This window comes from Oncorhynchus mykiss, chromosome 20, assembly GCF_057628025.1.
Source record: "Oncorhynchus mykiss isolate SJ-2025 chromosome 20, ASM5762802v1, whole genome shotgun sequence".
In the NCBI taxonomy this organism is placed as follows: Eukaryota; Metazoa; Chordata; class Actinopteri; order Salmoniformes; family Salmonidae; genus Oncorhynchus; species Oncorhynchus mykiss.
Genome location: NC_143041.1, coordinates 15724939 through 15743230, shown reverse-complemented (window position 1 = coordinate 15743230; position 18292 = coordinate 15724939). Strand labels below are relative to the sequence as shown.

The following is an 18292-nucleotide window of genomic DNA, read 5'->3' as shown; positions in this document are numbered from 1 at the left end:
TCAAATCAAATCAAATTTTATTGGTCACATACACGCGACTAGCAGATGTTATTGCGAGTGTAGCGAAATGCTTGTGCTTCTAGCTCCGACAGTGCAGTAATATCTAACCAATTACACAACATATACCCAGTACACACATTTCTAAATTGGAATGAATTAAGACTATATACTTATGGATGATCGATCTCAGAGTGGACTAAGATACCTACACCACCCGATGTCACAGGAAGGCCATAAAGATCATCAAGGACAACAACCACCCGAGCCACTGCCTGTTCACCCTGCTATCATCCAGAAGGCGAGGTCAGTACAGGTGCATCAAAGCAGGGACCGAGAGACTGAAAAACAGCTTCTATCTCAAGGCCATCAGACTGTTAAACAGCCACCACTAACATTGAGTGGCTGCTGCCAACATACTGACTCAACTCCAGCCACATTAACAATGTAAAAATTTATGAAAAAAAATGATTCACTAACCACTTTAAACAATGCCACTTCATATAATGTTTACATACCCTACATTACTCATCTCATATGTATATACTGTACTCGATACCATCTACTGCATCTTGCCTATGCCGTTCTGTACCATCACTCATTCATATATTTTTATGTACATATTCTTCATTCCTTTACACTTGTGTGTATAAGGTAGTCGTTTTGGAATTGTTAGGTTAGATTACTCGTTGGTTATTACTGCATTGTCGGAACTAGAAGCACAAGCATTTCGCTACACTGGCATTAACATCTGCTAACCATGTGTATGTGACAAATAAAATTTGATTTGATACATAGAATAGTATAGAATACAGTATATACATATGAGATGAGTAATGCAAGATATATAAACATTAAGTGACTAAGATACCGCAGAATAGTATAGAATACAGTGTATACATTTGAGATGAGTAATGCAATATATGTAAACATTAAGTGACTAAGATACCGCAGAATAGTATAGAATACAGTGTATACATTTGAGATGAGTAATGCCAGATATATAAACATCTCCCTGACCAAGGCCATTCTCCCCCGGTTGCTCAGTTTGGCCGGGTGGCCAGCTCTAAGAAGAGTCTTGGTGGTTCCAAACTTCTTCCATTTAAGAATGATGGAGGCCACTGTGTTCTTGGGGACCTTCATTGCTGCAGAAATGTTTTGGTAACCTAACCCAGATTTTAGAATAAGGCTCTAACGTAACAAAACGTGGAACAAGTGAAGGGGTCTGAATACTTTCCGAATGCACAATATATATATATACACTGAGTGTACAAAACATCAAAAACACCTGCTCTTTCCATGACATGAACTGCACAGGTGAATCCAGGTGAAAGCTATCATCCCTTATTGATGTCACATTAAATCCACTTCAATCCATGTAGATGAAGGGGAGGAGACAGGTTAAACAATTTAGGTTAGACAATTGAGACATGGATTGTGTATGTGTGCCATTCAGAGGGTGAATGGGCAAGACAAAAGGTTTAAATCCCTTTGAACAGGGTATTGTAGTAGGTGCCAGGCACACTGGTTTGAGTGTGTCAAGAACTGCAACGCTGCTGAGTTTTTCATGCTCAACAGTTTCCCATGTGTATTAAGAATGGTCCACCACCCAAAGGACACCCAGCCAAGTGTGGGAAGCATTGGAGTCAATATGGGCCAGCATCCCTGTGGAACGCTTTTGACACCTTGTAGAGTCCATGCCCTGATGAATTGAGACTGTTCTGAGAGCAAAAAGGGGGGGGGGGGGGGGGGGCTCAATATTAGGAAGGTGTTCTTAATGTTTTGTGTCATGTATTGTCATGTTGTGTCTTTCTGTCCTTTCCTTTCACCCTGTCTCCCTCTGCTGGTCGTACTAGGTTACCGTTTCTGTCCCTCTTTCCCCCAGCTGTTCCTTGTCTTCTCTGACTACCTCATTCACCCCTTTTCCCACCTGTTCCCTTTTTCCCTCTGATTAGGTCCCTATATCTCTCTCTGTTTCTGCTCCTGTCTTTGTCGGATTCTTGTTTGTGTGTCTCATGCCTGAACCAGACTATCATCGTGTTTGCTGCAACCTTGTCCTGTCCTGTCGGAATCTACCTGTCCATCTGAGCCCACGTGTGTTCATCATTAAAGAAACTCTGTTTGTTAATTCGCTTTTGGGTCCTCATTCACGCACCTGACAGAAGAATCCGACCAAGAATGGACCCAGCGACTTCGGATCCTCTCCACTCAGCCGTCGAGATCCAGGGAGCGATGCTAGGCAGACACGAGCAGGAATTGTCTGCTGCTCGACATGCCGTTGAGACCCTGGCCACCCAAGTCTCCAACCTCACAGAACAGGTTCACCATCTCCGCCTCGATCCACCGGCCACTTCCAGGGCTTTCGAATCTCCGGAGCCCAGAATCAATAACCCGCCGTGTTACTCTGGGGAGCCCACTGAATGCCGCTCGTTCCTCACCCAGTGTGATATTGTGTTTTCTCTCCAGCCCAACACTTACGCCAGGAGCACTGCTCGTGTCGCCTACGTCATATCTCTCCTTACTGGACGGGCTCGTGAGTGGGGCACGGCAATCTGGGAGGCAAGGGCTGAGTGTACTAACCAGTATCAGGACTTTAAGGAGGAGATGATACGGGTTTTTGATCGATCTGTTTTTGGGGAGGAGGCTTCCAGGGCCCTGTCTTCCCTATGTCAAGGCAATCGATCCATAACAGACTACTCTATTGAGTTTCGCACTCTTGCTGCCTCCAGTGGCTGGAACGAGCCGGCTTTGCTCGCTCGTCTTCTGGAGGGTCTCCGCGCAGAGGTAAAGGATGAGATTCTCTCCCGGGAGGTTCCTTCCAGCGTGGATTCCTTGATTGAACTCGCTATTCGCATTGAGCGACGGGTTGATCTTCGTCACCGAGCTCGTGGAAAGGAGCTCGCGTTCTCCGTTGCCCCCCTCTCCGCATCACTACCATCTTCCTCTGCCGGCTCGGGAGCTGAGCCTATGCAGCTGGGAGGTATCCGCATCTCGACTAAGGAGAGGGAACGGAGAATCACCAACCGCCTCTGTCTCTATTGCGGTTCTGCTGGTCATTTTGTCACTTCATGTCCAGTAAAAGCCAGAGCTCATCAGTAAGCGGAGGGCTACTGGTGAGCGCTACTACTCCTGTCTCTCCTTCAAGATCCTGCACTACCTTGTCGGTCCATCTACGCTGGACCGGTTCGTCAGCTTCCTGCAGTGCCTTAATAGACTCTGGGGCGGAGGGCTGTTTTATGGACGAGACCTGGGCTCGGGAACATGACATTCCTCTCAGACAGTTAAGGGAGTCCACGGCCTTGTTCGCCCTGGATGGTAGTCCTCTCCCCAGGATTCAGCGTGAGACGCTACCTTTAACCCTCACTGTTTCTGGTAATCATAGCGAAACCATTTCTTTTTTAATTTTTCGTTCACCTTTTACACCTGTTGTTTTGGGCCATCCCTGGCTAGTTTGTCATAATCCTTCCATTAATTGGTCTAGTAATTCTATCCTCTCCTGGAACGTCTCATGTGAAATGTTTAATGTCTGCTATCCCTCCTGTTTCCTCTGTCTCTTCTTCACAGGAGGAGCCTGGTGATTTGACAGGGGTGCCGGAGGAATATCACGATCTGCGCACGGTGTTCAGTCGGTCCAGGGCCACCTCTCTTCCTCCACACCGGTCGTATGATTGTAGTATTGATCTCCTTCCGGGAACCACTCCCCCCCGGGGTAGACTATACTCTCTGTCGGCTCCCGAACGTAAGGCTCTCGAGGATTATTTGTCTGTAGCTCTTGACGCCGGTACCATAGTCCCCTCCTCCTCTCCCGCCGGAGCGGGGTTTTTTTTTGTCAAGAAGAAGGACGGGTCTCTGCGCCCCTGCATAGATTATCGAGGGCTGAATGACATAACAGTGAAGAATCGTTATCCGCTTCCTCTTATGTCTTCAGCCTTCGAGATCCTGCAGGGAGCCAGGTTTTTCACTAAGTTGGACCTTCGTAACGCTTACCATCTCGTGCGCATCAGGGAGGGGGACGAGTGGAAGACGGCGTTTAACACTCCGTTAGGGCACTTTGAATACCGGGTTCTTCCTTTCGGCCTCGCTAACGCTCCAGCTGTCTTTCAGGCATTAGTCAATGATGTCCTGAGAGACATGCTGAACATCTTTGTTTTCGTTTACCTTGACGATATCCTGATTTTTTCACCGTCACTCCAGATTCATGTTCAGCACGTTCGACGTGTCCTCCAGCGCCTTTTAGAGAATTGTCTTTTTGTGAAGGCTGAGAAGTGCACTTTTCATGCCTCCTCCGTCACATTTCTCGGTTCTGTTATTTCCGCTGAAGGCATTAAGATGGATCCCGCTAAGGTCCAAGCTGTCATTGATTGGCCCGCCCCTAAGTCACGCGTCGAGCTGCAGCGCTTTCTCGGCTTCGCGAACTTCTATCGTCGTTTCATCCGTAATTCGCTTTTGGGTCCTCATTCACGCACCTGACAGTTTTGTATATATATGTATATATATATATATACACAGTACCAGACATAAGTTTGGACACACCTACTCATTCCAGGGTTTTTCTTTATTCTTATTATTTTCTACATTGACGAACAATAATGAAGACATCAAAACTATGCAAAGCTGTCATCAAGGCAAAGGGTGGATACTTTGAAGAATCTCAAATATAAAATATATTTTGATTTGTTTAACACTTTTTTGGTTACTACATGATTCACCATGTGTAATTTCATAGTTTTGACAATGTAGACAATAGTAAAAATAAAGAAAAACCCTGGAATGAGTAGGTGTGTCCAAACTTTTGACTGGTACTGTATATACACACAAACTACTGCATTTATTTAATATGCCTATTTCACATATGTGCTGTTGACCTACCCTGGTGGCAGTCGCAGTAAGACCAGCCGATGGCCCCAGAGGTCTGTCTGAAGAAGCACCAGGGGTTGGACTCTCTGTCAGGGTTACGGCAGTAGCTGTGCTCCCCAAGGCCTCGGCCAGGGTACTGCAGCACGTAGTCTGGAAACTCTGTCCACCGCAGGCAGAGAGCGCCAGAGTCCGTCTGAGACACAGAGCCGTTATAGTAACCCAGCTCTGTAAAACCCTCCGAACAGGAGAGAGGGGCTGAATAGAGAGTGAGAGTGAGAGAGAGAGAGAGAGAGCGAGAAAGAGAGAGAGAGAGAGAGAATGGAAGAGAGAGAGAGAGGATAATGTTAGTAACCCAGCTTTGAAAAACCCTTGGAACAGGAGCAAGGAGCTTGGAGGAGAGATAGAGAAAGACAGTTGTGGAAGGTGAGAAAAGGGACAATGTTACAGTAGAGCTGTAAACCCTTCATAGCAGGGCAGTGGACCTGTAGAAAGAGGCAGAGAAGAGGAGCTGAAGAGAGAGAGGGAGATGGAGAGTCCTGATTCAAAATGGAAAATCGCCTTGCTTCTCCTATATTCATGTACAGACAGTTACAAGACGTATTAATATCCACTTTCCGATGACACAGCAGGGGACCTCTGTAATACGGTTACTCAACTGATCCATGTTAAAATCCCTTCACCTCCCACTCCCATTCTTACTCAAAATGAAGGAGGACACACAGAAGAGGGTCCTTAAGGAGGGTACAGTCTGTAGTCTGAGGGTCCCTAAGGAGTGTACACTCTGTACTGTAGAGGGGGAATTAGTGGAAGAGGCATAAACAACAAAGGCTAAATAAAACTGCTGCTGACATGAAAATTATGCTACCCCAAACCCCCCACCCACACAACAACAATAATCTCCCAGGCAGTAATTAGAGCAGTATTAGTAGAGAGAGAGAGAGAGAGAGAGAGAGATGTATTAGACATTCCATTGAGTAGCAGGATCAAACTCTATAGTAACTAAGCAACTCACACTCTGCCAGACCCAAACAAACAGACATACATGCACGCACGCACACACACACACACACACACACACACACACACACACACACACACACACACACACACACACACACACACACACACACACACACACACACACACACACACACACACACACACACACACACACACACACACACACACACCCTGTGATTAATAGCTAGGACAGAGAGAGGAGCTGCAATAGCCAGGACCAGTGTTATCTCTCACACACAGCTTGGCTGTCCTTGAACATCATCTAATCATGCCATGCACGCGCGCACACGCACGCACACGCACGCACGCACGCACGCACACACACACACACACACACACACACACACACACACACACACACACACACACACACACACACACACACACACACACACACACACACACACACACACACACACACACACTCTCTCTCTCTCTCTCTTTCCAGAGGCTGTAGCCCTTACCCATCATACCTCATTCCAATCTGGAAGAGGAAGAGAGAAAAAAGGAGAGGGACCCACATGGAAAAATATTGTAGTGTATACTACGGTCGGAATACTATAGTATTCACTGTAGTGTTTTCTCTAGTTTACTATAGCATAAATACTGTAGTAAAAAATATAAATATATACTATAGTATTTACTGTAGTGTTTTTGCAAACTGTAGTATACCGTAATATTTACTGTAGTGTTTTGGTTTACTGTAATAATTACTATAGTGTTTTTGGGGACATTACTGTAGTAATTACTAAAGTGATTTATTATATTTGACATGGAAGTTTGGGGCTTTCTCCTTAAAAAAATGTCCATAACCTGTAGGTAGAACTTCACACTTCTGTTCTTTTCTATAACCTTATGGTTATGTAGGTCTTTCACTTACGTGTGGCACAAATTGGGATTATTGGGGAGGGGAATGGGCAGGGTATATGCAAATTAAGTGATGTAGTATTTACTAGTGATGGGGAAACAAAGCTTCTTGAAGCATTAAGGCCCAGCCAATTGTGTTTGAAACTTTTCATTGCTTGAGGCTTTGAGCAACACAGTGTACACTAGCGGCACCTGCTTGTCAAAAGAATTTAGATCAGCCAAATTATTATAGATGATGTCCCACACACCGTAGCGCCTGCGCAGGGTAGCCTTTTTGTCTTCTACCAAACCAATCAGGTAGTTGTTTGACAAAAATAAGCTTTGGATGTCATTGATCACATGGTTCTGATAAAGTGATACTGTCACGACTTCTGTCAAAGTCGATGCCTCTCCTTGTTCGGGCGGTGCTCGGCAGTCGACGTCACCGGTTCTCTAGCCATCATTGATCCATTTTTCATTTTCCATTGGTTTGGTCTTGTCTTCCTACACACCTGGTTTCAATCCCATTCATTACCTGTTATGTATTTAACCCTCTTTTTCCCCTCATGTCTTTGTCAGAGATTCTTTGTTGTTCAGATTTCGTGTTGTTTGTATTGGTGCGCGACCTCGTACCCACTTTGTTTTATATTATTCATAGTTTTGGAGTTATGTTTTGTTTAAAGTTATTAAACAACTCCATTCCACTAAGTTTGATTCTCCTGCTCCTGACTTCCCTGCCACCTATACACACGACTCTGACAGATACAGGCATCGACACACTGCTTTGAAGTAAACTACTTTTTTGACACACACATTCCTCGGCGTTCTGGTATGAAATAGTGATGGGAAAATGAAGCTTCCTGAAGCATTGAGGCTTTCCAGACAATTGTGTCGTAAACAGGTTCATTACCCAAGGCTTCAATCAAGAATTTGTAGCAGCTAAATTATTATATTAGATGACATCCCACACACGATAGAGCATGGTTTCCCAAACACGGTCCTCGGGACCACAAGGGGAGCACATTTTGTTTTTTTGCCCTACAACTACACAGCTGATTCGAATAATCAGCAAATTACAATACAAAATGATGTGAGGAAAAACATCAGAAGAGACTTTAGACAGGCTGGTAAAATATCAACTCTGTCCCTTTAAGGGCAAATATTTGCAAAGAGCAGAGCAGGGTGGAGTTAAATGATGTCACTTTGCTGAAGTGAAAGTTAAATATAGAGCTGGTATCTGCACACAGAAACAAACTTTCTCCAGCAACTCCCAAAAAGAACACTGCAGCTGACAGTCTACCTTTCATAGAGATATAAAAGGGAATAACAAACACTCGGGTGAGTAGCGAGAGGAGATGGTGAAGATGCTTAATAGGGAGATAGCAAAACCTTGTGAGTGAGAGTGGGAACTGAACTGAAGACACCAAGGTCACTATGAGAGTGAGAAAAAGGACAAGTACAAAGTTTACTGTCTAAATGCTGACACATTCTAGCACGTCTTTTGATGTGTTTGTTCTGTTGTGTTCCAGAAATGGCGTCCCCTAGATGTTTCCTGTCTGAAGATCAGTTCCAGTGCTCTATTTGTCTGGATATGTTCACTGAGCCCGTTTCCACTCCATGTGGACACAACTTCTGCAAGGTCTGTATCAGCAAATACTGGGATACCACTGACCTGTGCCAGTGTCCAATGTGTAAGCATAAGTTCTTCACGAGACCTGAGCTTCTCGTCAATACCTTCATTTCTGAGATGGCTGCTCAGTTCAGGAGGTCAGTTCAAGTGGAAGCTCCCGGCAGCCCAAACCAAAGTCTTACAGAGTCTGGAGAAGTGGCCTGTGATGTCTGCACTGGGACGAAGCTCAAGGCCCTGAAGTCTTGCCTGGAGTGTCTGACCTCATTCTGTGAAATTCACCTGCAGCCTCATCAGAGAGTTACAGGCATGAAGAGGCACAAGCTGATCGACCCTGTGGAGAACCTGGAAGACAGGTTGTGTAAGAAGCACGGCAGACTCCTGGAGCTGTTCTGTAGGACTGACCAGACATGCGTGTGTCAGTTCTGTACTGAGACAGACCACAAGACTCACCACATTGTCCCTCTAGAGGAAGAGTGTGGAGAGAGGAAGGCTCAGCTTGGGAAGACGGAGGCACAAGTGCAGCAGATGATCCAGCAGCGACTGCAGAAGGTTCAGAAGATCAAACACTTAGTACAGTTTAGGAAGAGAGACACAGAGAGAGCGATAGCGGACAGCGTGCAGATCTTCTCTAATCTGGTGCGCTCCATTGAGAGAAGCCAGGCTGAGCTCATTGAGGTGGTTGAGGAGAAGCAGAAAGTAGCAGAGATGCGGGCTGAAGGGTTCATTAAAGAGCTGGAGCAGGAAATTAATGAGCTACTGAGGAGAAGCACTGAGCTGAAGCAGCTCTCACACACTGAGGATCACCTCCACCTCCTCCAAAGCTCCCTATCCCTGAGCCCCCCCACTAACACCAAGGACTGGTCTGAGATCAGTGTTCACAGTGCACTGTGTGCAGGGATCATGAGGAGAACTTTGTCTCAGCTGGAGGAGACAGTTATCAAAGAGATGGAGAAGTTGTGTGATGCCGAGCTGATGAGGATGCAGAGGTGTGCAGTGGATGTGACTCTAGACCCTGATACAGCACATCGCTGTCTCATCCTGTCTGAGGACAGGAAACAAGTGAGATATGAACAAGGACCACAGCTTCTCACTGACAACCCAAAGAGGTTTGATTATTTATTCTCTGTCCTGGGAAAGGAGGGCTTCTCCTCAGGGGGATTCTACTATGAGGTGCAGGTAAAGGGGAAGATTGAGTGGATTTTTGGAGTGGCCAAAGAGTCCATCATGAGAAAAGAACCTACAACTGAGAGCCCTGAGGGTGGACGGTGGACTGTGTATATGAGAGGTAAAAATAAGTACCAGGCCTGCAACTATACTCGTGTCCCCATTTTCCTGAGAGAGAAGCTCCAGAAGGTGGGGGTGTTTGTGGATTATGAGGAGGGTCAGATCTCCTTCTACAATGTGGAGGCCAGGTCTCATATCTACTCTTTCACTGGCAACACCTTCACTGAGAAACTCTATCCGTATTTCAACCCTTGTAATAATTCTGAGGGTCCAAACTCAGCCCCATTGGTCATCTGTCCTGTCAATCACACAGACTGAATAAAATGTCGTAATTTAGCACATTTTATGTGCAATTAGTTTGTTGATATAATTTTATCATGCAATGATGAGTAAATAATCTAATGTATTATAGTGTGGGCTATGTATGTGCTGTGTAAGATAATGGGGGTGTACTGTGTTGGAATATTGGGTGTACTGAATCGTTTTTTGTATTTTTGTATTGGCTTACTGCCAGACAACCTTAAAAGACTCAATAAATCCACTAAATGCCAAAACTGACCTATCATCTCTGGGGAATATCACAGCCGATAGTAGAGGCCTGTATAAAACTGACCTATCATCTCTGGGGAATATCACAGCCGATAGTAGAGGCCTGTATAAAACTGACCTATCATCTCTGGGGAATATCACAGCCGATAGTAGAGGCCTGTATAAAACTGACCTATCATCTCTGGGGAATATCACAGCCGATAGTAGAGGCCTGTATAAAACTGACCTATCATCTCTGGGGAATATCACAGCCGATAGTAGAGGCCTGTATAAAACTGACCTATCATCTCTGGGGAATATCACAGCCGATAGTAGAGGCTTGTATAAAACTGACCTATCATCTCTGGGGAATATCACAGCCGATAGTAGAGGCCTGTATAAAACTGACCTATCATCTCTGGGGAATATCACAGCCGATAGTAGAGGCTTATATAAAACTGACCTATCATCTCTGGGGAATATCACAGCCGATAGTAGAGGCCTGTATAAAACTGACCTATCATCTCTGGGGAATATCACAGCCGATAGTAGAGGCTTATATAAAACTGACCTATCATCTCTGGGGAATATCACAGCCGATAGTAGAGGCTTGTATAAAACTGACCTATCATCTCTGGGGAATATCACAGCCGATAGTAGAGGCTTATATAAAACTGACCTATCATCTCTGGGGAATATCACAGCCGATAGTAGAGGCTTATATAAAACTGACCTATCATCTCTGGGGAATATCACAGCCGATAGTAGAGGCCTGTATAAAACTGACCTATCATCTCTGGGGAATATCACAGCCGATAGTAGAGGCTTATATAAAACTGACCTATCATCTCTGGGGAATATCACAGCCGATAGTAGAGGCTTGTATAAAACTGACCTATCATCTCTGGGGAATATCACAGCCGATAGTAGAGGCTTATATAAAACTGACCTATCATCTCTGGGGAATATCACAGCCGATAGTAGAGGCTTATATAAAACTGACCTATCATCTCTGGGGAATATCACAGCCGATAGTAGAGGCTTATATAAAACTGACCTATCATCTCTGGGGAATATCACAGCCGATAGTAGAGGCTTATATAAAACTGACCTATCATCTCTGGGGAATATCACAGCCGATAGTAGAGGCTTATATAAAACTGACCTATCATCTCTGGGGAATATCACAGCCGATAGTAGAGGCTTATATAAAACTGACCTATCATCTCTGGGGAATATCACAGCCGATAGTAGAGGCTTATATAAAACTGACCTATCATCTCTGGGGAATATCACAGCCGATAGTAGAGGCCTGTATAAAACTGACCTATCATCTCTGGGGAATATCACAGCCGATAGTAGAGGCTTATATAAAACTGACCTATCATCTCTGGGGAATATCACAGCCGATAGTAGAGGCTTATATAAAACTGACCTATCATCTCTGGGGAATATCACAGCCGATAGTAGAGGCTTATATAAAACTGACCTATCATCTCTGGGGAATATCACAGCCGATAGTAGAGGCCTGTATAAAACTGACCTATCATCTCTGGGGAATATCACAGCCGATAGTAGAGGCTTATATAAAACTGACCTATCATCTCTGGGGAATATCACAGCCGATAGTAGAGGTTTATATAAAACTGACCTATCATCTCTGGGGAATATCACAGCCGATAGTAGAGGCCTGTATAAAACTGACCTATCATCTCTGGGGAATATCACAGCCGATAGTAGAGGCTTATATAAAACTGACCTATCATCTCTGGGGAATATCACAGCCGATAGTAGAGGCTTATATAAAACTGACCTATCATCTCTGGGGAATATCACAGCCGATAGTAGAGGCCTGTATAAAACTGACCTATCATCTCTGGGGAATATCACAGCCGATAGTAGAGGCCTGTATAAAACTGACCTATCATCTCTGGGGAATATCACAGCCGATAGTAGAGGCTTATATAAAACTGACCTATCATCTCTGGGGAATATCACAGCCGATAGTAGAGGTTTATATAAAACTGACCTATCATCTCTGGGGAATATCACAGCCGATAGTAGAGGCTTATATAAAACTGACCTATCATCTCTGGGGAATATCACAGCCGATAGTAGAGGCCTGTATAAAACTGACCTATCATCTCTGGGGAATATCACAGCCGATAGTAGAGGCTTATATAAAACTGACCTATCATCTCTGGGGAATATCACAGCCGATAGTAGAGGCTTATATAAAACTGACCTATCATCTCTGGGGAATATCACAGCCGATAGTAGAGGCTTATATAAAACTGACCTATCATCTCTGGGGAATATCACAGCCGATAGTAGAGGCCTGTATAAAACTGACCTATCATCTCTGGGGAATATCACAGCCGATAGTAGAGGCTTATATAAAACTGACCTATCATCTCTGGGGAATATCACAGCCGATAGTAGAGGTTTATATAAAACTGACCTATCATCTCTGGGGAATATCACAGCCGATAGTAGAGGCCTGTATAAAACTGACCTATCATCTCTGGGGAATATCACAGCCGATAGTAGAGGCTTATATAAAACTGACCTATCATCTCTGGGGAATATCACAGCCGATAGTAGAGGCTTATATAAAACTGACCTATCATCTCTGGGGAATATCACAGCCGATAGTAGAGGCCTGTATAAAACTGACCTATCATCTCTGGGGAATATCACAGCCGATAGTAGAGGCCTGTATAAAACTGACCTATCATCTCTGGGGAATATCACAGCCGATAGTAGAGGCTTATATAAAACTGACCTATCATCTCTGGGGAATATCACAGCCGATAGTAGAGGCCTGTATGAAACAAACTACTGTGCTATACTTCCTCCTACTGTACACACCGTCTCTTCCTTCTGCTCATCTCATTACACTTCCCTCTCCTTCTTTCTCTTCATCCTCCGTTCCATTGTACTCCACGAGTTAATGAGCATTTCTGAACCTTTTTTTGTTTTTCAGTATACTTTCAAGCAAATAACTATGGTCGATTAAAGCTAATGACACACCTTCCCTACTATAGGGAAGTAGGAGCAGGGAGGAGTTACGAGATGACACTTTGCTGAAGTCAGAGTTCAATTGAGAGCAGGAAACTGCACACGGTAACAAGCACGTTCCTGCTCGCGAAGATAGCAACACTGTTGCAGCCTGCACAGAGTCCACCTTTCATAAAGAAATAGAAGGCACAAGCAAACTCAAGTAAGTACTGATCGAGTTGGAGGGAGGGTTTACCCGAACAGGTATGGCTTATTTCTACCAGAATCGTTGTGCTTCCTGTTTTCCTCAGCTGTATTCACGTGCTACGCCCTTGGCTAAAAGCCATGATCTCTGTCAACAATATTAGAGGAATTTTATGAAGATGATTTATTGTATCCGTTTATTACATTTTCCTGGAATTACATTTCATTGACCACAGAAGTCAATTTTGTTGTACATGTCTCAGGGAAAGACATGCAAAAACAGATAGTCACAACAGAGTATGACAACTATTTCGTTCACAACCACAAAACTCAGTCTACAAACAGGAGAACGAACAGAACAGTTCTAACATTCACTACAGTATATAGTTTATACAGTGCCTTGCGAAAGTATTTGGCCCCCTTGAACTTTGCGACCTTTTGCCACATTTCAGGCTTCAAACATAAAGATATAAAACTGTATTTTTTTGTGAAGAATCACCAACAAGTGGGACACAATCATGAAGTGGAACGACATTTATTGGATATTTCAAACTTTTTTAACAAATCAAAAACTGAAAAATTGGGCGTGCAAAATTATTCAGCCCCCTTAAGTTAATACTTTGTAGCGCCACCTTTTGCTGCGATTACAGCTGTAAGTCGCTTGGGGTATGTCTCTATCAGTTTTGCACATCGAGAGACTGAAATTTTTTCCCATTCCTCCTTGCAAAACAGCTCGAGCTCAGTGAGGTTGGATGGAGAGCATTTGTGAACAGCAGTTTTCAGTTCTTTCCACAGATTCTCGATTGGATTCTGGTCTGGACTTTGACTTGGCCATTCTAACACCTGGATATGTTTATTTTTGAACCATTCCATTGTAGATTTTGCTTTATGTTTTGGATCATTGTATTGTTGGAAGACAAATCTCCGTCCCAGTCTCAGGTCTTTTGCAGACTCCATCAGGTTTTCTTCCAGAATGGTCCTGTATTTGGCTCCATCCATCTTCCCATCAATTTTAACCATCTTCCCTGTCCCTGCTGAAGAAAAGCAGGCCCAAACCATGATGCTGCCACCACCATGTTTGACAGTGGGGATGGTGTGTTCAGCTGTGTTGCTTTTACGCCAAACATAACGTTTTGCATTGTTGCCAAAAAGTTCCATTTTGGTTTCATCTGACCAGAGCACCTTCTTCCACATGTTTGGTGTGTCTCCCAGGTGGCTTGTGGCAAACTTTAAACAACACTTTTTATGGATATCTTTAAGAAATGGCTTTCTTCTTGCCACTCTTCCATAAAGGCCAGATGTGTGCAATATACGACTGATTGTTGTCCTATGGACAGAGTCTCCCACCTCAGCTGTAGATCTCTGCAGTTCATCCAGAGTGATCATGGGCCTCTTGGCTGCATCTCTGATCAGTCTTCTCCTTGTATGAGCTGAAAGTTTAGAGGGACGGCCAGGTCTTGGTAGATTTGCAGTGGTCTGATACTCCTTCCATTTCAACATTATCGCTTGCACAGTGCTCCTTGGGATGTTTAAAGCTTGGGAAATATTTTTGTATCCAAATCCGGCTTTAAACTTCTTCACAACAGTATCTCGGACCTGCCTGGTGTGTTCCTTGTTCTTCATGATGCTCTCTGCGCTTTTAACGGACCTCTGAGACTATCACAGTGCAGGTGCATTTATACGGAGACTTGATTACACACAGGTGGATTGTATTTATCATCATTAGTCATTTAGGTCAACATTGGATCATTCAGAGATCCTCACTGAACTTCTGGAGAGAGTTTGCTGCACTGAAAGTAAAGGGGCTGAATAACTTTGCACGCCCAATTTTTCAGTTTTTGATTTGTTAAAAAAGTTTGAAATATCCAATAAATGTCGTTCCACTTCATGATTGTGTCCCACTTGTTGTTGATTCTTCACAAAAAAATACAGTTTTATATCTTTATGTTTGAAGCCTGAAATGTGGCAAAAGGTCGCAAAGTTCAAGGGGGCCGAATACTTTCGCAAGGCACTGTAAATCACTACTGGGTCACTTCTTTAAACCGGGAATATCTGATGGAAATGTGTAAATCTGACTGATTCATTTATCGGTATTATATTATATACTGTTGGTTAGTGTAAAGTATATTCTTCCTGAATCCATCATCTTTTTAAACTCTTCCTCGTCTGGATAAAAGGAGACTGAATTGTGGTTGTACTCCTTCCAGAACATAATTATATGGTTGCTCTTGCTCTTTGTGTTGCAGAAATGGCGTCCTCTAGCAGTTTCCTGTCTGAAGATCAGTTCCAGTGCTCCATCTGTCTGGATGTGTTCACTGAGCCAGTCTCCATTCCATGTGGACACAACTTCTGCAAGGCCTGTATTAGTGGATACTGGGATACCACTGGCCGGAGCCATTGTCCACTGTGTAAGCATACTTTCTACAAAAGACCAGAGTTAAAGACCAACACAACACTGAGAAATGTTGCAGATCATTTCAAAAGAATGAGTGACAGAGACAGAGATTTGTCCCCTGCCGAGCCCGGAGAAGTGGCCTGTGATCTCTGCACTGGGAGAAAGCTTAAAGCCCTGAAGTCCTGCCTGGAGTGTCTGACCTCTTACTGTGAGATTCACTTGCAGCCTCATCAGAGAGTTGCAGGTCTGAAAAGACACAAGCTGATCGACCCTGTGGAGAACCTGGAAGACAGGTTGTGTAAGAAGCACGACAGACTCCTGGAGCTGTTCTGTAGGACTGACCAAACGTGCGTGTGTCAGTTCTGCACTGAGACAGACCACAAGACTCACCACACCGTGCCTCTAGAGGAAGAGTTTGGAAAGAAGAAGGCTCAACTGCGGAACTCCATAGCCCAAATGCGGCAGATGATCCATGACCGCTGGCAGAAGGTTAGGGAGATCAAAGACTCTGTAGAGCTCAGCAAGACAGTTGCAGAGAGAGAGAAAGAAGACAGTGTGAAAGTCTTCAATGCTCTGGTGCGTTCCATTGAGAGAAGCCAGGCTGAGCTCATTGTGGAGATTGAGGAGAAGCAGAAAGCCGAAGACAGGCGGGCTAAAGGGCTGATTAACGAGCTGGAGCAAGAAATTACCGAGCTTAAGAGAAGACGCACCGAGCTGGAGCAGCTCTCACACACCGAGGACCACCTCCACCTCCTCCAGAGTTCCCCATCCCTGTGCACCCCCACATTCACCAAGGACTGGTCTGAGATCAGTGTTCACTACTACCTACATGTGAAGAATGTGAGGAGAGTTGTGTCTCAACTAGAGGAGGCACTTCATAATGAGATCGAGAAGTTGCCTGACATCAAGCTGAAGAGGATACAGCAGTACGCAGTGGATGTGACTCTGGACCCTGATACAGCATTTCCGTACCTCAACGTGTCTGAGGACGGAAAACAAGTGACACTGGGAGACGTACTAAAGAAACTTCCTAACAACCCTGAGAGGTTTGATTATAATCCCTCTATCCTGGGAAAGAATGAATTCTCCTCTGGGAGATTCTACTATGAGGTGCAGGTAGAGGGGAAGACTTGGTGGAGGTTAGGGGTGGCTAGAAAGTCCACCAACAGGAAGGGCTGGCTTCCACTGACCCCTGAGAATGGATTCTGGACTCTGGGTCTGAAGAGTGGGTACCACCGGCATTGGTATTGTGCAAACATGTACGATAACCTCTTCTACCTGCCCTTCTTCTCCGGCAAGCCCCCGACACCCCAAAAAGTGGGGGTGTTTGTGGATTATGAGGAGGGTCTAGTCTCCTTTTATGATGTAAAGGCCAGATCTCACATCCACTCTTTCACTAGCTGCAACTTCACCGAGAACCTCTATACATACTTCAACTCGGGTGGTAATGCTGGTGGTAAAAACACTGCCTCATTGGTCATCTCTACTGTCAATCACACAGAATAAATAGTGATCCAATAAGGTCACAGCGCTTATAGTGTCATATGTATTCATAATGCTGTCAGTCAGAGATGTGACCGTATAACCTAATGATGATTTGGTCATTTGTCAGACTGTGTTATTCAATTAGGCACTTGAAAGAAAACATACATACATTAATGGAATTGTAAAATGTGTTGATGGGAGTAATGTCTTTGATATAATATGATGTAGTTGCATGTAATGGTGTGTTAAATTGTAGAGGTGTGTCTAAGTGTTTGTAACATACTGAAAGTACAGAGGAGTTGTAATTTACTTTCACCTTATCTTTTACATCAGATGTTTCTGATGTGTTTTAACCTGATCATTTTGGTTATTTGATCATTTTTCCTTTTTTCTATCAAGTGTGGTGAGACCATGTGTGAAATACATTTTAGAATAATCTTGCGTATGATTTGGAAATATGTGCTGTTTCGAAGGAAATCATGTTTTTTAGTTGCCTTCTTGTTTGATGGACCCTGCCAGATCTCAAAAGATTTGACCTAAACCCAAATGAACTCATAACATCCTAGTCACACACTGATTGCTAGGGAAACCAACACTCTGTGTTGCTACGACAACCAGACTCTCCTCCATCGCTATGGGAACCATCACCACAGGAACACTCATTCTCTCAGCTCCCATAATCCATTCCCCCGCCACAATGAGTATTTGACACGGTTCACACGTGCAGAGCTGAGCCATATGGGGGTGGGTATGTGTCTGTCCTCACACACATGCCGGCAGTGCATACAAACACGAGACACACTCATACCTACAACATCAGCTACACAATAATAAAGCACACTGATGTACTGTACGCTAACAAAGCCAAGGAGGGCCTTACAGATTATCATGCTGTCTGATTGGCCAGATGTTGGGGCAGGGTTTCTTTTCCTTGATGTGACAACATTCAAAGGCCTCAATTAATCAGCAGCACTGTAGAGATTTGGGTGCTTGTGTGTGTGTGCTTCTGTGGATTTTGAGCACTTGGATTGAGGCCAGAAATTATGAATTGGCTGGTCTTTGCTAGTGAGAGAGAGAGAGAACCCCACCCAGATCACAACCACAGA

General features: G+C 44.4%; 3 protein-coding genes across 5 annotated transcripts in view; 2 read left to right on the top strand and 1 right to left on the bottom strand.

The window, feature by feature from the left end:
* The window catches only part of LOC110498948 (neurotrypsin), a 40791-nt gene that overhangs the window by 8603 nt on the left and 13896 nt on the right, over positions 1-18292 (bottom strand). The window contains exon 3 of the mRNA XM_036955741.2: positions 4867-5109. Coding sequence (XP_036811636.2) covers positions 4867-5109 — 243 coding nt within the window. The remainder of the gene's footprint in view (positions 1-4866; positions 5110-18292) is intronic.
* LOC110498947 (E3 ubiquitin-protein ligase TRIM21) lies at positions 7898-10128 on the top strand. Of its 3 annotated transcripts, none has more exons than XM_036955742.2 (2): positions 7898-8058; positions 8250-10128. In XM_036955742.2, exon 2 carries the CDS (start codon positions 8252-8254, stop codon positions 9890-9892), a length of 1641 nt encoding a protein of 546 aa, XP_036811637.1. In that variant the 5' UTR covers positions 7898-8058; positions 8250-8251; the 3' UTR covers positions 9893-10128. The 3 variants fall into 3 exon arrangements, with proteins under 3 accessions (XP_036811637.1, XP_021431362.2, XP_090068456.1); XM_021575687.3 differs by having other exon boundaries at positions 7918-8148; XM_090212330.1 differs by having other exon boundaries at positions 7929-8160.
* LOC110498946 (E3 ubiquitin-protein ligase TRIM21) lies at positions 12943-17622 on the top strand. The gene is made up of 2 exons (XM_021575686.3): positions 12943-13325; positions 15553-17622. The coding sequence occupies exon 2, from the start codon at positions 15555-15557 to the stop codon at positions 17205-17207; it is 1653 nt and encodes a 550-aa protein (XP_021431361.2). The 5' UTR covers positions 12943-13325; positions 15553-15554; the 3' UTR covers positions 17208-17622.

Coding starts and splice junctions, on each gene's coding strand:
- LOC110498946 (XM_021575686.3), top strand. CDS start 15,555: ATGGCGTCCTCTAGCAGTTTCCTGTCTGAAGATCAGTTCCAGTGCTCC.
- LOC110498947 (XM_036955742.2), top strand. CDS start 8,252: ATGGCGTCCCCTAGATGTTTCCTGTCTGAAGATCAGTTCCAGTGCTCT.